Source organism: Wyeomyia smithii, chromosome 2 (genome assembly GCF_029784165.1).
Source record: "Wyeomyia smithii strain HCP4-BCI-WySm-NY-G18 chromosome 2, ASM2978416v1, whole genome shotgun sequence".
NCBI classification, from domain to species: domain Eukaryota; kingdom Metazoa; phylum Arthropoda; class Insecta; order Diptera; family Culicidae; genus Wyeomyia; species Wyeomyia smithii.
Window position 1 is genome coordinate 262,216,270 of NC_073695.1, and position 27,473 is coordinate 262,243,742.

The 27,473-nt window shown below is 36.8% G+C and overlaps 1 protein-coding gene across 14 annotated transcripts in view; it reads left to right on the top strand.

The window, feature by feature from the left end:
* The window catches only part of LOC129725732 (single-stranded DNA-binding protein 3), a 108,197-nt gene that overhangs the window by 45,048 nt on the left and 35,676 nt on the right, over positions 1-27,473 (top strand). For 13 of the 14 annotated variants that reach the window (XM_055681871.1, XM_055681866.1, XM_055681874.1 and 10 more), the window contains 3 exons: positions 1,105-1,489; positions 23,318-23,390; positions 23,536-23,682. In XM_055681871.1, coding sequence (XP_055537846.1) covers positions 1,434-1,489; positions 23,318-23,390; positions 23,536-23,682 — 276 coding nt within the window. In that variant the 5' untranslated portion in view covers positions 1,105-1,433. Of the gene's footprint in view, positions 1-868; positions 888-1,104; positions 1,490-23,317; positions 23,391-23,535; positions 23,683-27,473 lie in introns of those variants that run through there. The other variant, XM_055681867.1, reaches the window with a different exon arrangement.

Here is a 27,473-nt window from a genome sequence, read left to right on the forward strand (position 1 = left end):
ATTTGGCAACTGCCCATGTCGATTCCAATCAATGTGTCATAAATGTTAGGCAATCAATTGTTGCAGGCATCATGTTACCAATCGCATCTCGAACATTGCCCAGTTTCGGTTCCAGCCTGTGACCGAGTCAGCAAGAACCAGAGAATATAAAAAGATATCAACATCAAAAGGTGTCCTGCCGGGGGACGACGGTTGTCGTTCGGTGGGCGAATTGATTCGATAGTTTGTACTAGTTTATTCGCTCCCGGCGTTGGTTTGTTACAAACAACGGAGGTTGATGGCGGCGGTGATAGAAATGATGATGGTCATGACGATGATGATGTTCCTTGTATCAACATGCCGCAAGCAAGCTAAAAGTGACCGTTTCGGAAAGCTTTCCGCACGCGTCCTCCCGCAATCGGTTAACTGGTTTGCTATATTGTTGTTGTCCCTGCATCTGTTGGGATTGGAAGGACTCTGGTTAACTAACCCTAGGAGCAATCACGAATACAGAAGCACACTGCAGAGGGAAGTTGGTTTGTTTTGTACGTGTAGTCGTTACAACCCTCACCCTACCGATCCTTTCTGGTGTATGTCCTTTTTTACTCTCTTCAACATGCTTTTGCTTCCGGTTGTAGAGGGTTGGTCGGCGGTGTGCGCAGGCAGGCTATGTGCCACCGTTGTTTTGGTGTTTCCCTCTGGGGTCCTCTACTGTATGTGTGTATGTTTCGATTCCATGCTCGTCGCAAGGCGCTACCAGGAGCTGAAACTATTAGATCAACTTTTTTTGCGGTGCAGTATAGAGAGTTTAAAATGATGACATTTCTCGGTACATGAGCAAGTATGGTTTGTTGGCGGATGATTAAATTCTGTTTGGCAATTTGTGCAATAAAAATCCTGTGAAATCGGTATTTGTGTTATCGGGTTTGATTGAGCTGTTTATAAGTCATCAAGAGCATGAACGTCTTTTAGCTAGCACAATCTTTAGACCTTTAAAAAGTTTGTTTTAGTCTTCTATTGAAATTGAGGAAACTGTTCGGTCTATTTATACTGCTACTGATAGGCGAAATGGGAAAATGATGTTCCACACTTTAACGGTTGTTTATTGTTTTTTTATCTTTTCAGCGGAATCCGTCATCGGAAGTGCGCTAAGCAACATTCAACAGTGAAATTAGTACTAGTACAAGCGCGCGCCCTACAGCCAGGAAAAAAGGCAAGATAGTCGCTGCTGCTCTGGTTGCACAGGGAAGCTCGGGAAAGGAAAGAGATCAGTTTCCGGCTAGTGTGCATGTGCGCGTCCCAGCGAAGAGCAACCTGGTGGCGAGTGTGATTTTGAGTGTACCATAAATTAGATAACGAAAATAAGTGTGTGCGTGTGTGAGCAGAAGAAGTGTGCGACCTGCGACGGTGCAGGCCTGTTAGTGCGAAGCGTTTGAAAGTTACGAGTTATCAAAATGTATGCTAAAGGCAAGGCGACAACGGTGCCGTCGGATGCACAAGCTAGAGAAAAGTGAGTATTTTCGAGCACAAAATAAACATCTGTCCTTATTATTTTTTTCTCAAAACATACCAAGCTGGTTTTCTATTCTGATAATTCACAGCGAAATGTTTCTCCGCGTTATTCTAACAGCTACGTATGCAAACATTCGCTCGTTCGTTCGACCTTGAAAACCAGTCAGAGCCAGCCGGTGCCGCCGGTTTGTTATTCAAACGGGAAATGTTTCTTATCTTTTTTACCTGTCGTAAGACCACCGATCGTTCTCCATCGCACATCGACACTCGCAATCGAAACCGAAACCGATGCACGTCAATAAGCTCTCGAGCTTCGGCACTCGAAAGCTGAAAACAAAAATCTGCGTCTAATAAAGTTGTTCCTCTGGTAACAAAAAACGGGGATTTAATCCACAGTTTTTCCGGAGATCAGTCCCATCTGCAAACTCGTGAAACAGTCCTGAGCAGTAAATGAATTTACTAGCGTGTGCGGGAAAAAAAGTTTGCCGTTGACCGTGACCCCGAATGAAAAGTTTGTGAGCATTAGAAGGGAAACATAAATCTATCTTGGGTTTCGTTTCCCTTTTCCGCGCAGCTGCTGCTGCTGCTGCCTCCCCATCTACCGTTTCGAGCGCGTAAATTTTTACCGCTCCGCGCGTCGTCGTCAACCGAGCCACTGTTTGTCTGCCTTTTACGATCGTTCGTTCGTTCGCCTTGCAGCCGGTCTACCGCCAGCCATGGCCAGGTAGTTACCAGGTGAATCGGTTGGTGATTAGGGAGGAGAATGCGTGCACGGTGTGCTGCCTTCCATTTTGCAGGTTGTTTTATCCACACTGCCATCGGTTTTGAACACTTTTACGATACATATACGCAAGATTATCTCTTGGGTATTGGGTTGTATGTAAAAGCGGACACTGTACAAAAAATTGTCAGCAAAACAAAAAAGAAAATTGTATTATGTTTTTGGAATTATTAACAGTTCATCGTTTAAGTTTTATTTAAAAAAAAAATGAAGGTTTTTTAATATCGAACACTGTGATTAAGTAGAATAAATTTTCTCAACATTTTTTTTTTTGAAACAAAGTTTAAATAACATTGACTCAAATAACATAAAATAATAACAAATGAAAAACATAATATTATTTGAAATAACTAAGACTTTTGAAAGTGCAAATGAGGTAACAAACTTTAAGATTATGGTCACTAGCAGAGTTTTCGATTGAGTCACCAGATTAATTGAAAAACTTGAATTAATATTTTCTATTTTTCCCAGAGATCACTTCAAAAACTAAGACACAACATAAATTGAACGTCGGAGGATAAATCTACTGATTTTTTAGCAATAATCTGTGCTTTGTTATGCTCAAGTCAGAGAGGATAGCCAAAATGCATGTTTGATGAAGAATTTACCTTAAGCGAAAGCTTGCAATCAAATGAGCGTCGCTAGAAAATTGTAATTTTATATAAACAACAAAATAGATATAATAAACAATAAACAACAAAAGCAGATAGAGAGTTGGTGTCAAAGAACGACAACTGCTGGAAATTACGTTTTTGTTTACAAAATGTTATATTTTACATTCATTTGGACATCTATCTAGTAGAAAATTTTCTCACTTTTCAAATAAAAGCAATAAAACTGCTCTAAGTGGTTTACGTTTGGAGCTAGAGCCTTTTTGAAAAAGAGTTTTAAAGAAACTGTAAAGCCCCTGAAAGTTTCCCAACGAGGAACCTAACATAATACAGGGTTTATGTAACAGTATTCTATTTGTTTTTTTTTTCACCCGATCCGTAGTGCGCGCTGCTGACAACTTGAGTTTTCTGGTAGAAGAATGTGATGTGGAGTGGCTCCTTGATTTATGTTTTTCAGTTTCGAGTTGCAAAGCCAACGCACACTACTTTCCTACTCAGATGCTCCCTCATATGGTATATCGTCAATTAAATTCAATACAGTTTTCAGTTTTTAATGGCAAACGATGCCAAATACTATTAGGTTTCATTCCAAAAAGACCCGTTTCAAAATTCACAAAACATCCAGAGTTATTAGTAAAGGTACTTAGCTCAAATCTAAAATAACTTGGATTTTTTCCTTGGATAGGAACTGGTATCAATGTAATATTCTACCAATCACACATTTTTATGCGTGATTCCAACAACAAACTTATTGTTTGTTTGTTCATCTCGTTCCTAAAAGGAAAGCTTTTGTATAACTTTCAAGTAGACCACACACATTTGTGCGTGGCCCCAACAGCTGTATCGGCTGAGTGACTCGAAAATAAGAACTTTGGAGACCAAATGCTTGAAAAAGAAGACTAAAAAGAGACCATAAAGTAATTTTATAAAGAAGAAAATCAAACTAAAAAGCGAAAAAAATTATTTATTTTTTAAAAGGGTTTTCAAATTTCAGGATTAAAAAGGCAATAGGTATAACCGCATAACCTTTGTCGATTTCTCGAATTTAGTTTAGCGGTAACGCTCAAAAGTTTCGTCTTCTCGAAAAAAAGCCCCAGCTCAATTATACTTTTGGAGCACGTACTTCGAAGCGACCTAGTTTCAATTTTTTGACCAATAAAAAAAGTGCAGGTAGTAGTCACGAAATCGTCGATATCGATTTTTATGCTAAATGTCTTAGAAATACGTGAAATATCGAGATCTTGTGAGATCTAAAACATTTTTTTTTCGAAAAAAACTCACTAGAACTTTGAAATTCTTGAGCTGGGGTCAATGGAACATATTGACAAACAATTGACCTTCGAATTTCGCTTAGCGATAGGGTCTTCTCGAAAAATTTTCGCATACAGAATTTTAGCTCAATCGGGATGGAGGGACCGGTGCCTCAGAGTGGTGAAAGTTTCGCTTTTTCGACTGATTAAGAAAAGCACAGGTAGTAGTTTATGAAATTATCGATGTCGATTTTTTTGATACTAAATGTCTTGAAATGCATAAAACATCGAGATCTGGTGTTAATTCAAGAAAATTTATTTTCGGGAAAATTCGACTTTCTAGGGCTCACAAATTTTTTAGCTGGGAAACTCCCTCATCTGAGCATATTTTTTTTTATCGGTCAAAAAGTTGAAACTTTGATCACTTTGAGGCTCGTGCTCTCGACGTCCGATTGAGCTTTTTTCGAGAAGACGAAACTTTTGAGTCCTACCGTTAATATTTGAAGGTCAATTTTTTCCAATACACCTCATGGGTGATTTAATGATTACTACTGCATTGCTCAATTGCTTTAATTTATCAGAATTGCATCATGAATTCCAAGCGATAATCTAAACGAGCAATGGAAGAAGAGACTTTTAGGTGAAAAAGGTACCATTTTTCATGACTTTTAGTGATTAAGATAAAGACCAAGTCTCTTAAAAGAGGCCTGCTACTTGCCATGCATCAGGTTTTTTTGGTATGTTGGCTTAAATCGGATCTACATCATGTAGTATAATACTTTATCTACCACTGAGATATACTACACACATCTGAATAACATTCTATTCCCTGTTGGTTAGAATCAGTCTCAAATCGGGAAGTTAAACCATTCTGTGTTCTATTGAAATAAACCAATCACACTTGTGCGTGGCCCCAGCAGCATTCTTTCAAAAATATTATATAGTAAGGTGGTGGGCAGTATATTAAAATGATATTTCGATTTTTGAGAGGCCCTTCTCCTAAAAAAATATATTTTATCAAAAATAGCCTAACTAACATTGTTGCAGCTCTGCTTTTTTCAAAAAAGCTGCAGTTTTTTGCTTTTGGGACATGTTTGGCCTTTAGTTTTGCATAATATAGACAAACCACATATAGTCTACCCAGCTGGTCCCGAGGTACGATGCTGGCCTAACAAGCCAGTCGTCGTAGGTTCGAGTCTCGGCTCGGGAGAAGACTTTTAGTGTCAGTAGGATCGTAGCGCTAGCCCCGCAATTGTCCTGTATACTAAACAGTTGGCTGCGAAGACTGTGTATTAATAAACAGTAGGTCGAGTTCCGAATCGGAATGTAGCACCAAAGTTTTGCTTCTTTAGACAAACCACATAAACTCGGTTCCTAAAATAAAAATATAATATCTTTTGCATATCTTTCAAGTAAACCACACACATTTGTGCTTGGCCCCAACAGCCTTCTTATGGTATGAGGGTTTAAATCGGGTACATATTATGTAGTTCAATACTTTATCTTCCACTAAGATATACTACACACATATCTGCAATAATATTCTATTGCCTGATAGTTTATATCGGTCCCAAAATCAGGAAGTTAAACAATTTTGTGTGCTATTGGAATAAACCACACACATTTGTGCGTGGCCCCAACAGCATTCTTACTGTATGTTTGTCTCGACCGGTACCAATTATAAATAAGCTAATTGTGCTTCTTTATTTTGGTGGTTAAAGTTCTTTTTTGAAACAAAAAGAGTGGTCCCATTTTATCAAAAATAGCGAAACTAACTCAGTTGCAGAAAAAGATATCGGCCTGCTTATTTTAGAAAAGCTGTAGATCCACTACTTTTGCACAACTTCGTCGGAGAAAGTTTTTTTTATCTTGCATGCTATTGTCGCTGTAAAATCAAGTTTTTCCAATGTATTTTTAATTTTATTTATTATAGAAACGCGGTCATCAAACAACTTTTAGATCTTCTGAAGGTGCACATTTCCTCTGGATGTTTGGACGCACTACTTCATTCACTCTCCCAGACGGTCGCGAGGTACGAGGCTGGGCTAACATTCCAGTCGTCTTGAGTTCGAGTCTCGGCTTGGGAGAGGCTGTTAGTGTCAGTAGGATCGTAGCGCTAGCCCCGCAATTGTCCTGTACACTAAACAGTTGGCTGCGAAGTCTGTGTATAAATAAACAGCAGGTCGAGTTACGCATCGGAATGTAGTATTCAAGACTTTGGCTTTACTTCATTCACAAGAGTCAGTCAGTCACAAGTTATCAGTTTATTTTCTTTTTTTTTTAAACGCTTTGTTTTCAAATGTTTGTATTTGGTAAAATAGCAGACAGAAACTAAAACTGCGTTTGCGTTTGAAACGTAATAGTTTTTGTATAACATATCCAACATATGGAAGGTAGATATTTTTTTAACTTAAACTAGTTTAAACGTTACAGTTTTGGTTGGAATTTCTCGAGTTAAGTCACATGCATGCTACTAGGAAAAACTCGCAGCTTCAAAGTTACAAAGTCCTCTTTGATATGCGATTGACCATGAGTTCGAATCTAAGTAGAATTAGACAGCTCGGTGTCAAAGAGACTTTTACTGATTTATTCTCAGGCTTCCTTCTATTTGCCTTTTTGATATTTCCCCCACAATAAATTCTAGGAAAAAAGGTTAAACACAATTGAATGAATATCTGTACAGGCAGTTATAATTGCCGATACTCGAACGCAGCCGGCGCCGTTATCGATCTATATAAAGCGGAAGGTACTGAGCTATCTCACGTTATCACAAATTATGACCTCACGTTATCACAAATACGTTTTTGGATAGTTTTATGAATCATGAAAGCATTTTGCATGAAATTTTGTAACGCTCAGTGTATTTTCAACTTGGCATGCTATACTTCAGAACTAAATGCATTGCAGTTGGGTATACTTTATTGATGTCTGTGTTAGTAAAGTATTGTGCAACTCCACTTGGAAAATGATTATGAAAATGTTATCTCTATAATTTTCACCATCGGTTTTTTAATGACTCTCATGTTAAACATCATGCAGACTTTTTGACGTAGAATTACGTCTTGCGACAATATATACAGGGGTCCAATTACAATACAGGGATCCAATTTCAAAAACTGAAAACTTTCAAACTACATCGGTTGATAGCACTTGCAACGTATCATTCTTCCGCCACTCTTCGAAATAAAAAAAAAGATTGATTGAAACGATTCATGCATTTTTTTTCATCAGAAGTTAAGGAAAATCTACTTCTTTTCTTTTCAAGTGAGGTCATAAGTTGAGTAATCTATCATGTACGCAAATGATTTTTTTGTAAGTAAGCTACGTTGCGTCTTTTTCTCGATAAATAATATTGCAGATGGTGTTAAATATCCTTTTCTTTTGTCGCTATATCTATAAATGTCCATGAATTGTCAAGAGATATTTGTTGATTTATTCAATTGAACTCTCTCGTAGTTTCTGTTTGTTCTATTCCGAATCCATAATTTTGAATGAATCAAATTAAAACCTTTCTTATAGTCTAAAGCCTTTTGAATTTAAGTTACAACACAACGGTCGCTGAAGTTACTTTTAACATGGTACGCGATTTTAATACCGGTTCCCAAGCCGTAGGTCTGCATGAAGCTGAATATTGCTTCTTTCGGTTGTTTATTCGACATTCGTGCCACATGCCCACCCCCACTATAGTTCATTGTATTTCAACAGCGCTGAGCGTTTACTGATGAGTTGACTCCTTCGTCTCTTTTCTGTTGAAATATTAAAATATTCTTGTCGAAGATTTGTAGAAAGATTTCCTATATCTTATACCATTTCATTATTGGAATCAAAGCGTGGAAAGGTTTCCGATGCGTTCATACAGAAAAAATGCCTCTCAACCGGCTTCGTATAAATAACAATTACGCAAATTTATTCATATTAACATGCCATTTAATTTATTGTCGGGCACAAGATTACAGGGCATCTGTCCTTATTTCATCTTGATACAACACAATTTAACACATTTTTTTCTTGCAAAAAAAAAAATAGGAGTTGAAATTCGTACTGTGCACCCCGCCATCGGGGGTCACTACATTATGATAACATTCACCTTTCTGTGCTTCATTCTTGAGGAGCAGCACTTCGAGGGCAAAAGAAACAACGACGCCGTCGAGGCCGACCGAGGCGAGATGGAAGCTTTGTACTCTTTTGTTCTTATGACACTCGGGCAACCGACGGGGGCCACCTTTTGGGGTAGTTAGAGCAGAACACCAGGCAGCGAATATATATAATGTAAATAAGCTCCATTACGTAAACAGTGGTTTGGTTATGCTATTTTTTGCAGTGTCTATCTTTTGCTGCGAGGATGATGATTCCGAGTCATATTTCTCACTCGTTCGTTCTCTTTCACTTGCGGCCAGCTCCTGGTTCCAGCAGGTAGGCAGGTGGAACAGGATGGCGAATTATGTACTTCAGTCGAAGTTTTTTTCTTTTCTCTTCTTTGCACGCAAATATACCGATTTTTCCAATGATTGCATGCCAAGAGAAACGAGTGAAACTGTGACGTTCGAAGGTGAACCACTTGCTTATAGCAACTTTTGGCACCAGTTCGAATGTTTTTTTTTTCTGTTTTCGAGAAGGTTTGAACACATGACATCCCAAATTTATCGCTGTAACTACGAAAGAATGAAATAATTTTATTTCAGCTTGACGAGGTTTTTTGTTCCGAAAGGCAAATAAATCATGAGCAGTTATTCCGATCATTCCAATTCCGTTAGCGAACGGAATTCCTCAATTCAACTCAATCATACGCAACCCGCGTACCGTTCCAGCCAACATTTGGCGCGCCGCTACTTCATGTTGGGCTCCCTTCAGCTTTAACAAACCAATTAGCTGCGGCTAACTCCCACGCACATAATCAGACCCGAATTTATTTCAATTCTTTTTATTCTGACCATCTTCAGAGTGAGCAGCGCGTTGCTTCCATAGTGACGAGTGTTAAATACTCGTACCACCCAACTCCTATCCACTTCAGTAGCCAAGGGGTTTGGGGTTTGGGTGTCGGCCAGAGGTAGTGTTGTGCGCCTCCCGGGCTGTGAAGTCTCTTTCGGGAGGACGACCGACAACGGACTGGGGAGGCTGTACTACTACTATTACAACTACTACTACTACCTATAGCATCCACGCTCGGAAACAATCATTTCTGTCATCAGCATTCATGATTTTCATCGAGATCTGAGTGAGTTTGATAGTGTAAGAACGTTTGCTGATTGTGCGCCGCTTGTAGTGTATGTACAGCAGACATCGTGTGGATTCGCACTGGATTTGTTATATTATATGTTGAGGATGCACATTTTGGTTTATATGGTAGGCTGCTGTTCTGCTGGCTGAATGGGTTTTCGGGCGGAAGAGACCGAGCTCCTGAGCAAGGCAAGAATGTTCTACAAATAGTTTCTCGCTTGCTTTACACTGTTATTTTAGGCTAGGCATATTTACTTTCTTCGTTATTCTGTTTTTACAATTTTTCTTCTCTAAATTATAGTTTAGAAAAAGGTCTAGCTTTTAAATATAATGACATCAATTTAAAAAATTTCTTTCATTTACAAAAAAAAATATTCGTTTGTTAAAAGCTTATGAAAAAAATCTGACAGGAAATTGTCTGAATTTTTATTAGAGAATATTCACAAAATTGAATGTATTATCCTACACCAAAAAAAGATTGCAACAACTTTGAATTATTTGAAACCAATTTTTTCTGATTTTTAAACTCTTTTTTTGAGTTTTCTTAACTCTTCTGAACATTTCAAATGGGCACTCTGCAAATTTTTCTAACAAAATATTTTTTATACCCTACATTTTTCACGAATTTCGCTTCCGGACGCCCATACGTCTCGCGTAAAGGTAAAGAGAATTCATCGGAAACACATTTTATGTTGTTTCCTAGTATTGTAATAAAGGGTCAAATTATTTTGTTGACACAACAGCGATAAAATGTCTGCAAGTTTTGCGCTTAGTTTGTTGATTCAAAACTAACTCTTTGATTGAAAGTGAAGCAGTGATTCGAACCCTAATGAAAAATCTCTACAATACTAGTTGTCTACGAACTAAGTTATGTTCTAATTTTTATTTTTTAAAGTTTATCATTGCTTTCACGTTCTGTGTATAAGCAGCCTGTATCTTTTGAGTAACATTTAAGCCTCAAAAAAATTTTAGCTACTCTTATTTCAATAGAATTTAGGCCTTAGTTTAAGTATCTACAGTCGGTTCTTAGTGCTGGACATCGTCAGATAAAATATATATGTAATAACCTAACGATAGAGGGCCTAGAACTGATCCTTGAGGCACTTTCTGAAATTGAAATTGAAAATTAAAATTACCATCAAGAAACATCTTGCAAATTTAGAGCTTTCAGTTTTTGTACTGCGGCCTGAACGAGAAAACTTAAAATACTGAAAAAAAGTGTAGTCGAATTGTTTGCTAATTAAAATTTACATATTTGCGCATTGAAATTTTTTGATTGTTTTTTGTTAAAGCACATAATATATTTGTGGTTTTTAAATCATCCAAATATTTAAAGCTGTTTTTCTTCTTAAAAAATTTTTAGCACCCTATTAATTGTTTAGTCCTTAGGATGACACTTTCCGTCATAAAATTGCTCGAAAATTCAACTCTCTTCAAAAATTTTAATTTTTAAAATTTGTAACTTTTGAAGCCGTTCAACCGATTCCGAATCTTTTGGCAGCAATTTGAAAGTTACTATTAGGTTTTCGAGGAGAAACAGCAAAATGTACTTTCAATAACAACAACCATACCAAAAATATGATACGAAGCGTTTTGTGCCGTTTTGGAGGGTTTTAGAAACAGGAGACCCTATCGTTTGGTACTTTTTTTTTGAATTCCTCAAAAAATTTTACATAAGATATCAAATTTTCCCGAAAGTATATTTTTTATTCTGGAAATAGAATTTTCTTATCTTCAATGTTCACCATGCGTCTCCATTGGAAAATGGAGCGTTTCCATTGGAAAAAGCTACTGCAATGCAATATCTTGACACAAAGCATTTGGTAGGAGTTTTTTTTATCGAAAAATTTTAGATCTCTTTTTTTTGTTTGGGTCTTCGGTTGACACTTTCTGTCATGGGGTTGCCCAAAAATCGAGTTTTTTCAAAATGTCCAATTTTCAAAATTTGTAAACTTAGAGCCGTTTCAAATCTTTTGGCAACAAATTGAAGGTTATTAGTAAGCCTATCAAACTGTACTTTAAATAATTATAACCATGCGAAAAAAAAAAAAATACAAACCCCTTTTGCCGTTTTGGACGGTTTGAGATTCACGAGATCCTAACCTTTGACATTTTTTTTTGACTCCTTAGAAAATTTGACATGAAATTTTAAATTTCTACGGAGGTATGCTTTTTTATTTTGGAGATAGATTTTTTTAAATGCTGCTGCCCACCATAACCACCACGCGTCTCCATTGAAAAAAGCATTGAAATTGAAAATGGAGACGCATGGTGGTCCGTAGAGATTGAAAAAAAAAATTATCTAAAGTAAAAAGCTCATAAATTTCTTAATTTCAGAGCTGATTTACTTCAAAATATTTTTTTACAGATAACACCAGACCTCGAAATTTCATGCATTTTTAAGGCATTTGGCATAAAAAAATCGTCAGTTTTTATAAACTAATGCCTCTGCATTTTTTCATTGTCTAAAAAGTTAAATTTTAACTGGTTTGAGGCACGTGTTTCCGAAGTCCGATAAAGCTAAATTTTTGCATAGGGACTGTTTTCGAAATAATGGAGCTTTTCAGCCCTACCGCTAAACGAAATTCGGAAAATCGATTTCCTTTACCATCCTAATACACGCCGAAAATGTTCAATTTGTCGAGCTGAGTCGAAGTGTTATTCGGCCCACTAGACCACTTTTAGAACTCCGATATTTTTGACGTAGGACTACGTCTTACCGCACCACATCAAGGTACATTCTGCGGAAACTGAAACCAAGTTGGAACATCGGAATTCAAACTTTAAAATGATTGATCGATTACGATAATCAATGTGTCGTTGGATTGATAAAACATTTTTGATACTTCAGTTATCAATAATGCTTTATTGTTCAGCAGCGTAAATTGATGAAAAGTTTCTAGGTTGAGTTCCCACGCACAATGAACCAATCACGTGTGAGCATGCCTGGCACAGGCCTCATGAGTAGACACCACCTCCCTGCTGTCATACCCTCTATCTCAGTGGCAGAAAAATTGAGGGGATCTAACCGTCCTAATAGGTCAACTAATGTTGGCTTGATATCTCGAAGGTAAAGCTTTTTCGGATAATTCAACGATCTGCTATTGAAATATTATTAAAACTGATGTCTTGAAGGAAAACATGCTGGCACAGGAAACAGCATCGCACCAAGCCATGTTGTAGTGCAGTAGAACTCGATTTCCAGTTATGTGCAGGCAAGTACATTAATTTTGAGTAAAAATATGTATTTGTAGCCCGAAAGATTTTTCGTACCATATGAATCTTAAGTTTCAAAGTTCCATAAAATAAAATGTATCTTTCCTGAAAGATTTCCGTATGGCAAAAACTATAGAAACATTGTTCACTTGTTAGAAAAATAAAAATAATATTTATTTTTTATCTGTCAAATGGCTACGTTTCAACACTGTTGGAAGATTTTTTTTAACTTGTCTATAGAGAGCCTTCGATATCTTTTCGGAGTAAGATTCATAAAATAAATCAGTCCTTAGTAATGGACTTGATCCGACTAATATGAGACCACATCATTAATCTCTGTGGATTCAAGATTAATTAAGCTCTTTACTTCTCTGGAAATACAATTCTCTTTTAGAGGCATTGGGTGATCTTGGAGAAAACCAAAAACAATTAATATTTTCCTCAAGAAACGAATCTGTATTCCTCAGTTGATTTTGAATTAGGAATTTTCTGTTTACCTTTTGTCGCGAAAAAGTTCACTTGTGAATTGATTAAATTGTGTGTTGGGCAAATAATGGCACTAGACTAAAACATTCACGTCAATTTCAAATTCCTTTATCGCTTCTAATAACACACCACAAAAGGGTTATTAGATTAAAAATTATCCAAATATCCAAAAAATGTCATACAACCATTCCATTGGTCTCTGACTATCTCTCCCGCTTCCTCTCTCTCTCTCTCTTACTCTCGCCTGGTGACCGGTCTAGTTTGCATTGGGCACACAAAATCAACTCTAGTTGCAGTTACAAAAATAAATATAAATATTTCGACCGACCTCCACTGCCGTGGCCGCGCTGTGTCGCGTCGTTGTTGGTGCCTGCTCGAACAGCAGTCACGCAAACTTGTAGTGCTGGAGAGAGAGAGAGAGATAGAGTGAGAGTATTGGTAGACGTTTACAGCAATATATACGGTTTGGCTCTCAACTCGAGCTCGATTTGAATATACTGAACAGTCCATGTATGTGGAGTATACGTAAATAGCGCCCTCCTTATCGGGGTTCCCTTGGCAATTGGGGGTGACAATTCTGCCCCCCGGCCTCGAACAGACACCGGAGAATGGAGGAGGTAGCTGTTTTCTCACACCAGCGCATCGTTGGTCCGGCTCGCTATATGTTTGAGAATTGATCGACCGATTCAGTAGGGTGGTGCTTTGCTCTTTTTTTTTGTATGTACTGATCGCTTGTAGAATAGATAGAGGTAGAGTAAAGAAATACGCTAAGCTCATTGCTGGAGCCGAATGAGAAGATCCCCAATCGCAATTCGGAGCATCGTCTTCGCCGTCGTCGTCGTCGTCTTCGCTAGACAAACATCAACATTTGCCGTAACAGCGTGAAAAGCAACAGCAGCAAAAACAAGAATAGGTACAACGGAAAATATTTATCGACAATGACGACAATTGGGGAGTACGGCTGGGATGAAGCTTCGGACGCGAATGTATAAATAATATTTCATTAAATGTGTCTACTTTGGCTGGCAGCAGAGTAAAAGTGGTTAGGTTCTGGGTCAGACGGTGGAGAGCAACAGCAAGCAGGGCGCAAGCCAAGGCGAATGACTGTGTTCGTATTACCAACGTACGTCGGTTGAATGCGTGCTTTTTGTTGATCGGGAAGAAGCGTTTTGCGCTATTTAAGGAACTGTTCCGCGGTGGTCCAATTCGCTTGTGCAGTTATGTACCGAGTGGGTAATTGTTATCTTTTGATTTATACGCAGAAACTAGTATTTACCTATCGAGAAAATGTTTGAATACTATTGTCATTCCAAAAATTTGCCGAAGTTCTGTTGGATTGTTACTATACTTGAAAGCGATTGAATGTGAACTAGCTTTTTTACTATCGCATGGTAGAATGTTCTTCAAAATATTGTATTTTTTTGCATGGGTAGATTGAATAAGAGTAGGAAATATCCACGATAAAAAAAAAAACAAACGAAAAAAACTATTACCCTCAGGTTGATGGGAAACTTAAAGCAATTTATTTTTATACATTTATATTTTTTTCAATGATAAAATTAGCTGTGCTTCGAAGGTTCAACATCAGGCTTTTAAGCATGGTGTGAAAAGTATCAAGTGTCATTACATTGAAAAAATATATTTTTTTTTTAATAAATTGAAAAGAATTTCTCCTTCAACGCAAATAACTATCATTTTTGCTGAGATGTAGGTTTAATTTTCTCATCTATGTATCTTATTCGATTTAAGGGGTTATATACCTTTTTAGTTTTCAAAAAACTGGAAATTTTTCATTACATTATCTTCAAATACAACATCTTGAGAACATTTCCACAAATTTTCATAAAGATCTGAGCAATAGGAAGAATGTTAGAACAATTTGCAACGCGCCTCGCCACGGCCGCATAAGCTAAACTTGAAACTTTACACGCGATTATCTCGGAATAGTTTTTTCCGGAAACTGACTGCCGTGATCCTGATTGCGGGAAAACTACGGAACCGATTTCCTTCATCTTTTTTTTAAATTTTTGTTATAAAATTCGCCGGTCCTTGAACGATCGCTTTTTGAAACATACAGTTACATTTCGCCGCAAAAAAATTTTTAATGCAATTTTTCGCGCTCAAAACGTGCATTTTTTGGGAAAAACGTTCCCGTTTGCACTGAAAACAAAATAGTCATAAAAGCGATCGTTCAAGGACCCGGAACACTTCTAAACTAAGGAAATAATATGAGTTTTTTTTATTTCGGTTGATCCGCTGAGTCTCTATCAGGATCACCGCAAGCCTCTGCAAAAAATAGCGTTTCGGGGTAACGGCCATTACTCCAGTAATAATTGGTATATCTCAAAATCAAACATATTTTCTTGTTGTTGTTGAACTGTACTTTCAGAAAAATACCACTTTGATGCAATGAAAATGGTGCTATGCACTTAAAAATAAATTCAAGCTTCCCTCATTTTTCTCGACCAGAAAGGTATATAACCCCTTAAGGGAGTCCTCTCATCAATAGTTAGAAAAGTTAGTTTTTCTTCCTTTTTCTGGAGGTGAAAAAGCGATACAGAAAAATAATATTGCGAGATGAGGACATGAGTAAAAAAATCCGATAAAAAACAAAACTGCAGATTTATTTACAAGCTTTTGGGTCGGATAACCTTATTTTTAATTATCCTGTATTAACTCTAGAATGTCCTTTCCATAGACAGATTTATGAAAAAAATAGAAGGGTTGTGTGCAAAGCCACGACCGCAAGGTTGAAGTAGAATACTTTTACAAGAAAGATAACCCGGCTGCTTGCGTGTCAGTCATATTTTTTAGTAAATAAACGTTGACTAATCAGATCAATCAAATTTTGCGCTTGAACATGGATTGACCATTTTCAATAATATAGTAAGTTGCTTGTCATGGTTGGGGCTTGACAATTTTTAAATTTGCAGATGAAATTTTTTCGGATGTCGTGCTCATGACTGAAGGAAAACATAATTCAGTACGTTTTGAGACACGGAGATGACGTAAAATTTATAACTTTTACAAATTTAAAAACGTGAATTATCTCATTAGAAAATATTAACTCTTCAATTAAGTATTTATTTCATCCTGAAAAGGACAAGTTGTTGTCATTTTAGTATCGGATAAAATGCTGATCACGTCTTTGCGTTATCACTGACAGGGCGCATAAAGTATTCCTTTTGATAAAGTAAACAATGAAAACTGATATAACACTCAAAACTAGACTGCTCACGTGTTGTCAAAATGAGTCAACTTTTCATTGAATGCATTTACTAGTGCCCACTATCGCACAGAGACTGCATTTCACTGAAGTGCCTCACTGCATCAGCCGCTATCGATGCTGAGATCCGCTGCAACTAATTCGCTATACATTGCTACGCCACAGCTGTGGCCGCTTTCCGCCATCGCTGGTATCCACTGCACTGCTAGTGCTGCTGCTAAGGGAGGACGACTGGTGTTGTCGCTGTCTATAACTACTATGTGCGGCTTCGGCTGAAGCAGGCTCTCATAAAGGCCAAATAGCATGTTTTCAATTGCAAGGTATATGATTCTGTCGACCGTGCTTGGGAAGCAATCATATAACGACCAATCAGAGGTCGAATTTTTCGTTTTGATAAGGCTTGACCATTTTCAATAGTTCAATGGTGTGAATAATAAAATTACAGCTATCTTCTGTTGGGAAGAATCTTAGAAGATTTTCCAATCTATTGCTGCAAGAACGAAGGAAATCCATCGAATACTAACCGATTTATTAGCATTCGAAATTGGATATATTTTCACTTTTTTCGGTTTTAGATTTTCATTTCACATCCCTATGTAGCCGAACTCCCTGAGAGAAGTATTCTACTTAAAAAAAAAAAAAAAATCAATAGCTGAAGCGGTTGTTTATAAGACATGACCGCAAGGTTAACGTAAAATTACGGCAGACTGTATTATGTCAATACATTTCTTGCAATAGGTTTGAGAATACGATCGATATGTTCTTATCTTGACCTTATTGAAATAAATATGTAAAGAAATTGTATTGAACATTGCGAGTTCGGATTTTTGAGCCACTCGCGCGCATTATTTTGTTCTGTGAATGGTAGAAAATGCTACCGAGATAACAAGAGAATGAGAGCCATCCCACATGTCATGCAAATAGCAATCTGCAATGAAGAGATAATAGGTTCTTAGCGCCCTAAAATCATTTTATTGTGCGTGCAGTAGGTAAAAATTTCCTGCAATTCGATAAAACATTGTGGTTAGTGGTAAAACTCAATTTTATCCACAGTACTACAACAGGATATTATTTCTTCGCGAGTATTGAAATTTGATTTTAATTTATTTATTGCATGATTTATGGTTTCCCCTTGTAGGAGACTATGATCACTGCTGCCATTAGTTAGATTAGTTGTGCTATATGATTTATGGTTTACCTGTTATGTGTCTTTAGAAGTCCTAATATCAATAGATCCGAAGAGTTTCAACAAGAATGGGTTGTTTTTAATCTTTAATCCCGTTTTTCTCGAATATATAAATTATGAGTCGTGAAATTTTTAATAAAAACAATGATATGCCAATTTTGTGACAGTTTGATCGTTATTCGTTTTATAAGGTACTGCGAACCAATCACGGGTGCTGTATTTTCTTACTATTCTACAGTTCTCAGCACTTCGTTTCTTGATAGAAAACTCATGAGTAGTACTCAGATATGGAAAACTTACTAGGGGAACTGCTCCATCTCATTAAGCCGATATTTACGAAGAATTCACGGATTACACACCAAATTTTCAGGAAATCATTGAACAAATAAACAAAATACGCTTACGTGCTCTGTATATTGTATATTTAATAAATTATGTATATTGTATACATGTATACATCCTGAAATTTGTAAAACAAACCAATTTTCACAACGCTTCCATATCCATCTCAAAACTTGAATCACTGCTCAATTATTCATTTCACGACGCCCCCATATTCATCACACTGTTAATCATGGATGAATCACATTATGATGAATGAACGTAGCCGCAGCCCATCGTAGTAGGTTACCTAGATATCCGCTGTAGTTGTTTACGTGCAACACTGGTAACCTAGGTAACCACTGCAGTGCTGTCGATTTATGCCAATTATGTCGGAATGATTTAACATTTTCAGCATGATTTTTTCGTATTAATAGAAACTGATTTGGCAACTTTTATTTTCTTTAACGCAGTGAAAACAGATGAAAATACATACAGTTGAAATTTGAGAATTGTGGAAATTCATCTCATATATTTCCGTTAATTCAAGCTTGTTTTTGGAAATTTGAGGTGAACATTTCAAAGATTAAAGTATTCCTAATGTAGTGAGTGATTTTGTATAGTGATTAAAATGAAAAGTGGTCCTCTAGTGATACGAAAAACGTTGGTTGGCTGCTGAATGAGTCCCTTTGTAGCCGTATAGAACAATGCGTGGATTTTGTTTTCTGAGGTAGGAGATTAAATTAAATGAGTTTTCGAGTGCAGATGTCCGACTATAATATCAAATTTAAAGCTTTTAAGTGAGTTTTTGAGGATTCTACTTTATGAGAAATATAAAGTGAACTAAGAAGAATCCATTTCATGGATTATCAGATTGGTTTAGTTAGAAAATACGCGTTTTCCCTGTTTTCTATTGGTTCTGGAGCAGTTTCCCTACTTCAATTAAAAATATGTGATTGTCCTCAAAAGGACGGTTGGTTTCAGCTATCACATAGCTGTCTGTATGTCGACGGTGCTTCCCGTACAGAAGGGAGATCCAAAATCTAACCCTGTGGATGATACTGTTTACTTCCGCTATGGAAGACAACGAGATATTCAATATCGTCACCTGTGCAGCTCTGCTTGCTGCTGGTCGCTTCAGTTCGCAGTTAACAATAATCGGATAATCCGCTGCTATCTGCTGCTCCTTCGCTAGGACCGTTCTAGTAACCACCCTCTAGTAGACTGATTGATTTGAGCAGAAGCAGCTTATATAGCCCAAATTGTGTATTCTTGTTCAAATAGGTATAATATCCTGTCGGCCGTGTTAGGAAAAGCAAGCATTAAGCGACCAATCAGAGGTTTCAATAGTTTACTATAAGAATGAAGGAAATCGGTTGAAAACTAACTGTGTTTGAAACATTTAAAAGAGAACAATTTTAACATCAAATCTCGAAGCTAAATAAGCAAATGATTTCAAATGTTACGGTATCGTATTGTAAAAATATCGTAAAAAGAGTTGGAAGCATATATGTATAGCTCGTAATTGAACAAAGGAATTTGAAAATATTAAAACTTGGATTTTTGATAGTACGTAAAATTAATATAATTTTTTATTTAGGTAGAAAAATTTAGTTTTCAAACCCTGCGTGTTTATGATTTTAATTTTATGTCCAGTTATTGCGTTTTTAATTCTTGGTCCAATTTCTTTTTTAGATCGTTTTCCAGAAACCAAAAGTCATCATCCTAAAAATCGAATTGACTTCTAGAACCAGTATTTGAAGTTGTCCTCTTTGATGGTCATTCCGGATCTTTTGGAGGGCGGAGGGTTTTTTTGTGACTAAGTCTTTTACTGAATAAACACATTTATTTTTAAACCTAATCTCTCTAAGCACGGTTCCAAAAATTTAAACAGTCTCTCTTGAATATTGCCTCCGATGTAGAACGTTTTATTTCAGCGGGCAACATATTCCAGCTAACGATACCTCTAACAAACAAGGAGTTTCCGTAAACAGACGAATTGTTCGGTGGGATAAAAAGATTTTGAAGACGACAACTTCGCATGGACATCAGTTTCCGGTGTAGCGTTGACGGTGTGCACGTTGTCATTAGCCTCTTTATAAATATACAAGAACGGTGCGCATACAGTTTTTGCAGTGGGCATCCAATGAGATTCTGATGCAGATGACTTACTCTCGAATAACGATTCAAGCCGTACACAAATCTTACACAGCAGTTCAGGGCAACGCGTAGTTTTCGCAGTTCACCAACACCGAGATTGATGTGAGCCAGTCTGTGATGATGGATTGTATCGAACGCTTTAGAGAAATCCAGCATCTAGAAATCACCCGAATGATAGCTTTTTTGATACTGTGACCTGAAACTCCGAGAGCAAGTTATATTCAGTTATAGAAGAAGTAATCTGCTTCCCAATCAACTTTTCAAAAACTTTCGATAATGCGCAGACGTTTAGACGTTTTTGGTTGCAAATCCGCGTTAGTTCGAGAGTTCGCGAAATTTGTATCGGTATCGCGTGAACAAAAACTGTGTAATTCAAAAATTCACGTAAAAAAAACCGCGTTAATTAAAAAATTCGCGTAAAAATAACCTCGTGGAAAATTCCGCGTGTAAAAAAACCGCGTAAAAAAACCTGACTGTATATATTTTGGATGGTATTTAGCCTTGTTTTCAGCTCTGATTGGTCTAAGTCAAACAACCCTTACTAACACACAGAGAATCCTGAGTAAGAATCCCCAGGTACCTTTAACTCGGTGACGAATCGTGAAAGGAATCGCAAACACGATCCGGAGGATTCCCACCCAGGATTCTTATTCAAGAAGGCTCCAAATTTTCCGAAAGTACAATAGCACGAACGCTTAGCTAATTTTTCAATCGATTGCTGCAAAAATGGAAAATTTTCGTTGAAAACTGGCTGGTTCATTAGAAACTGGACATTAGAAACTGGATATTTTTCGTGACGTTCTCAATATTGAATATTCTCAGAATGATGCCGTGAGACGTACCTTAATTTACGTAAAAAATGCTTAAGCGACATGAAGCACGTTTATCTAGTAAATGCTTAACAGGTATGAAACAAATTTGGCAGTCTTTTACAAGTACAACTATTTAAGATGATATTATCAAAACCTCTAAAAAAGTACGAATATACGGTTGAAAAAGTTGCAACTTGCAAAAGTCCAAACTATGAGGGTAAAATATCAATTCTTCGGATTCTAGAGATATAATTTTGAATCCAGAGTTTATTCTAGAAGCGGCATTTACGAATGTGAATTTCCAGTTAGATGCTCAAAAGAAATCAATTGTGAATTCTGTATTGTGGTTCATTGAGCCTGGTTCTGGATTTTGTATGTTTGATTTTAGTTTCTGGGGAGTTTCTGGGGACTTCGTACAATATAGATGCAGGTCTAAATTTTGAAGTTTTTCATGTTTTTATAAGACGGATCAAAACTCTGCTTTTTTGAATCTGAATCTTGCATTCCGGAATAGGAATTCTAGAGTTTGGGCTCTGAAATCGATATTATGGACGTAGAACTTCGAGGTATTAATTCTGCTATACGAGATCATACATTTACTATGAATTGATGTTCAATCCTTTGCCTTAGACAGTTGATTTAGGATTCCCGATTTTGTTTCATGTATGTTTGGTTTAAGTTTCTGCCTAGTTCAGCTTAAGTATTTAAAATTGAAGATCTAAATTCTGAAGTTAGACAAACACGTTTATTGATTACAACAGGGGCGACTCGTCCATAGGTGCAACCTGTTCAATGCACATAGGGACGTCAGGCAAAAAATGGTTCTAAAATTCAAATTCATGCTCTTATTTTCTTATTTTGTAGTTTTTTTTTATGTAACAAAGGGAATTACTTGCTTTTATTCGCGGATAAAATTGTAGTTACTTCCCCAAACTCAGATTTTCAGAACTTCTAGTTAAACAGGTAGGTTCAAAGGCCACGAGTCGCCCCTGGATTACAAAATTTTCTCCTAATTCTTAGTCTAAGAATTTTTACTAAAAATTTCGTCAAAACTTTTTTTTATATTTTATGCAAAAAAAAATCAACCTTATTCCTTTTTATCCCAAATTTTGTGTTTGTTTCATTTCTATTTGCTGAAAAAATGATTTTTGTTTTTCAGTATATGACGCTTTGGTAGAGTATCATCAATTCCCTGCAATTTTGGCATTGCAATAGCCAACTTTTGCGTCAGTCATTCACCAGCATGTTTTTTGCTAGCTTAGTTCAAAAAATTAAATTACAGTGATTTTTCTTTCGCTATTTCAGTAAAGTTGTACTTTTCCTGTCAATCCGGCATCTTTTTTGAAATTCATCACAAATAGTCACTTCGAAAAAAATCTCAAAACCGAACCTCTCACTACTTTCATCTCACTTCATTCGACCACCAGTTGTGGCGATACAATTGTGCATCTGTGGCGCGTCAACAGTGTTGCCTAACGGTTGTGCTGCGCTGATTGCAATGAGCAGACACCAATTGACGGGTTGCAATTGCGTCCAAAACCGGTATCCCGAGCAGTTGCTGCGTGTGATGCCAACCGGAAAACAACATAAACCACCTACTAGGCTAAGCGCCATCCAGCATCGGCGTTAAATTTATGACCGGTTCGTTAAGCCGCACGCGTACCGCGACTAACTTAGTTTATAGTTTGTTATACATATTTCATGACAGCTGAGATCATTTCATCGGCGTATCGAGTTTAAGCTTATGCTTTAACTTGTTAGACTCTACCGAAATCTGAAAGACACTGATTTCCGTCTCTCTGCGTTCATGTTTGTATCAACTCATGAAAACATCCTTCAACAGTATAGGGTGGAGCCACCCTAGCGACCGAGAGCAATCATTGCATTGCTAATGACGCTCCGATGATATACAACGGAAGCATGATAAAAAGCGTGGCTTTCCTGCACACATGTGCAAACCCCGTGGAGCTTTTCCCTGCAAAAGGGTGTACGAAGGCACGCTTCTAATGACGAAAGTAGCACTCAGCAGGGGTACTCATTTTCCTTTCAACGCTAGTTGTGGTGGTGCTGGCGTTGGTTTGTTGTGCTACCCACCATCGACAAGCGGTAAAGATACATAGGTACCATGTTACCACCAGTTACAACCACTGCCGCAGCATGTACCTAGGCGCTAGTGTTGGCACTTTACATATACAGCAGAGCGCATTGAATCATTGAGTTGCGGGGTTAGTTTGACGGTGTACATGCATCAACTACTGAACAAGCGAAAAAAAATCGCTGTAGAATTGTACAAACCTCGGCACCCGACCGAATTGTTCGGAAAGACTAGTGAAGGGTTTGTGGGAGAAGAAACGGCGGGCCGGAATGATTCGCATACATAAATTATGAACAAAACTATCGCAAGATTTTCATTTACATATGCGACAGCGTATGAGTGCGGTTGTTGATGGATACGGTTGTTACGGTCGTTTGAAGGAATAATTATTGGAATTTTATAGTTTAGTTGTTTTATGAACTTAAGCTAATGTTCTTGTTTTCCTATTCTCTGTCTCTTTTGCAGAATTGCACTATATGTATATGAATATTTATTACACGTAGGGGCATCGAAAGCAGCACAAACATTCTTATCCGAGGTAAGATCTTGGCGGAAAGCTTCTCCCGAAAAAAAAGCTTAAACAACAGTGCAACATCCCGTTCGCACTAGACAGGTGTCTATAATAACTGCTCTTTTCGTTTCGATTTCTGCTTGTTTTTTTTCTGTCTCTGCCACCGATTCAGATACGATGGGAGAAGAATATCACACTAGGCGAACCTCCGGGCTTCCTGCACTCGTGGTGGTGCGTATTCTGGGATCTCTACTGCGCGGCACCGGAACGACGGGACACCTGCGAGCATTCATCCGAGGCCAAAGCATTTCATGATTACGTGAGTATTTCGAAACTTGTCGGTATATATTTTGTTTGATGTCAATATTTCTGCTTTGGCACGTTGCACTCTAGTCAGCTATAAATTACAACTAGGGAGTAACGGTCATTATTAAATTCACGTATGGAGTAGAAAGGACGTTTTGAATATAACACAATCGACAGAAATAATTTTACAATTCTTCTCTACTTTTAACCGACAGTTGAATATACTATAGCTTTATTACTATTGATATCACCATTCAATGTTCCTCAGGGAAGTATGACGGGACTGTTTCCATTTTCACTTACTTACGACGACATTTCTTTGGTGTCATCATGTGAAAAAAGGACACGCATTTCGAATATCAAATAACTCACCTTTTTTACTTCAACAATTTTCTACAGATGATTGACATTGTTTCTTGACTTTCTAAACTGGCGTGAGGTTATCGCTATTCTAACACGGAAGATCATTCTTCGTGCATAACACTGAAATAAAATTAATTTTGTTTGAGTTATATTTAATTAAAGTAATAATTTTGATAAATGTCAAATTTAAGAACAAAATTTAGGCCCCCCTAAAAAAGAGGCATCGCGAACATTACTTGAGAGAAGTTTTAGAATTTTTATCAAGATTTGTTGAGTTTTTGCTGACAGTGTATTTTTTCTTGAAAGTACATTCGTTACTTTGATCGGAAAAGTAGAGTTCAAGAGTTTACTTTTCAAAAAAAAAAAAAAAATCGAAAAGATTTTTTTTTTTGTTAGGGAATGTTGTCCATTGATGTGAACTTTTGTAATATATCCCAGTCAATTGCTATCCGTGTCCCCTTGCAAAATACAATGACCACTATTGTTGAGTGATCAGGTACCTGCACCGACACGCTCCCAGTCAGGTGAAATATGGTTTATGAAGCCAATCACCTTCCCAGGATTCAAAGACCAAATCTCTTTGGGCTGTAAACAGCCACTGCCAAGAAACCTTGATCTGCGTTTGATGTCTCGCTTTCCATATTACAAAAGCGACAGATATCATCCTGAACCCGGCCAATGATCTTTAAACGAAGCTATAAAGCTTTATGGAAAATAAGACCTACTGTGGGAGCAACATATCGCAGGATGACCAGCAAACCGGAACACCAGTAAAAACCGGGAATTCCAGTTTCTTATACATTTTTCCTATACATTTTCTTCTACAATTTTGCACTTTCATTCTTCAATACCTTGTTTTCACTCCAGGTTCAAATCTTACTAAGTTATTTAACGTTTGCCGCAGAAGTGAAACCTTCGTGGCAAGCTTTCAGATCTTTGTCATACATGTTATGCTTTGTCATACATGACAGCGTATTGAAAAAAAAAACCCAAAAGAATTAAATTAAGTTTCTTGCTACAATTTGTTTGTTGAACTTATTCATCTCTGTGCTTTAAAACCGGGAAAACAATAATTGTTAACCACGGAAACCGGTCAAAAGAAAATTTTGATATCAGAAATCCACTGGCCAGTCTGACATCAGCAAAATTTCCATCAATCTAAAATTGCCAGACAAGCCGAATCCGGATAAAACGAAATATTAGTTAGATATCAGCATTGAACATTTCAGAAAAATAATTATTTCTATTTAATTGGATCTCATTCTCGTGTTATGGACAGCATGCTTTCATGCTTCCCAAAACTGCGGAGGGTTTACAAAATTATTGTACAAAAGTTTGTGATCTACTATTGGGATCAATTTGAAAAAAGCGAATTCGATCTTTATCGTCTTTTTCGGTCAAAAATGAGTCAGGCAAAAATGGTATTAAATTCCTGTTCTGTAATTGAAACTAAAAAATATTTTAAGTGAGCATTGCTTGTGAAAAATGTCTGTGAAAACTGTCCATGATTTAATATTTTAATGATCGCACCCATTTTAGATGTTAATCTATTCACAAACGAATTGGGCATCTATGGGTAATCCCCTTCCACTGTTGCTATGTTAACCTTTTATGACGAACATGGGCAGAACAAAATACAAACAATACTCTATCAGCTATATCATAGAGGCTTGAAAACCTTAATTTGATAATTCTTTGACAGAATAATCTTTAAAATATTTTGAGAGTTACCAATAGTATTCACAAGAATGTCGACAGACAAACCACAGTTCTTACTGTTGTTATATCTGAAAAAAAAAATAGAAATAGCATGTGATTTTCTAAACGAAATTGAGAAAGTTACAACAATTTTTTTTTAAGAATTACTGTTCGTTTTGCATTACTTATATTTCTAGTAATAATTTGAATAAAAAACAAATGATTTTTCCTAATTTTTAGTTGTAAGAGTTTAGCTGGAAATCATAATCCAGCAATCAAAAGTTGTTCGGCGTAGTACGAATTCCCGAAAATCTGTGAGTTTCTAAAGTATCTGTGTTCCTGGTCACAAATTGCTAAATAGAGACGGATAGGAGTTATATGTATGATCGCATCACTTATCAAAGTGAATCCTGATCCAACGAGTCCTCCCCTACTAACAAAAACCTCCTTCCTGTGACCTTTGTGGAGATGCAGAGGTAAACACGGTCTCCAAATAGCAAGGGTCACACTAACATCCCTTACCTCTTCCCACCTGATTGCAAGGACGTGGCCGGCGTCGTTTTTGATCCTTTAAAGTATTGAGTCACTAAAACTTGTACAATGAAAATGGTCGGTCACTCCCAACCCCATTCAGTCGATTCACTGTACAATTTTACTGATTCGGATCAATCACGGAGTGCAACCATTGATATGTGCAGTCAGTCAAGCTAAGCTATCTGTGTTCCTGGTCACAAATTCTACTATTTCTTCGTAAATGGTTAATCAGATTACAACATGGTATGGGATAGCATCCATTCACACTTCCAAACCTGTGTGGCACCTCAAGGAAGTCAAAAATGTCATTTAGTTGGATATCATACGAAGAATATGAACAAGAAGTAACAGAATGGAGCAATATTTTCAAAAAATCTATTACAATAGCTGCCACACAAAAGTATTACTTTTTTGTTCCGATTTCAGTAAATAAAATACAAACGAAGCTGTTTTCAAAAGATGACGAATCATTTACTCATGATGTATATAAAATATAAGGTGAAACTAGTTCTGTAAAGTATCTATGTCATAAAAAATATGTTCCTTAGATAATAAAACTCGAAAATAAATGTTTGATTCGTATATATTTATATCACTTAGAACATTTAACTCTTTTCTTGAGAACCGTTCGCCCAATCGTTTTGTTGTCAAAGAATGAATTGTATATTTTTGATCAAGCATTCCAATGAACGTATGGTTTTTGCTGGAGAACCATGAACAAATTAAGAAAAACGTGTATTTTCCGAAATAATAATAATTTTTCGAGCTTAAATTCAAAATAACTCGAAAACCGATGCCTTCAGAATGTTTACTACCAAGAGCTTTTTGATTCAAAATGACTACCTGCATCGTTTAAAATCATCAGAATACAAATATTTTGAAAACAATTTTAATTAGAATTTTCATAAAAAAATCAATCTACCATAAAAAAATTATTAAAAGTTGCGTATTAACGTCAAGTTTCTTTAAAAAAAAATAAAAAAATTGAACTCATTGATTTTTAAATTGAAATTGAAAGTTTATTTTTATTTTTTCTTGATCAAAAAAATTTTTTTTGTACAGTGGATATTTTTTTTATGATGCATTTCTGATTCGCTACAACTCATTTTTAGACAGTTTTTCTATACAACCAACGGTTTCTGGGCTACAATGCTTCGAATAAAACCTATGCCAAAAGGCATACGCCCTTTTAGAATGTAACTCATGGGT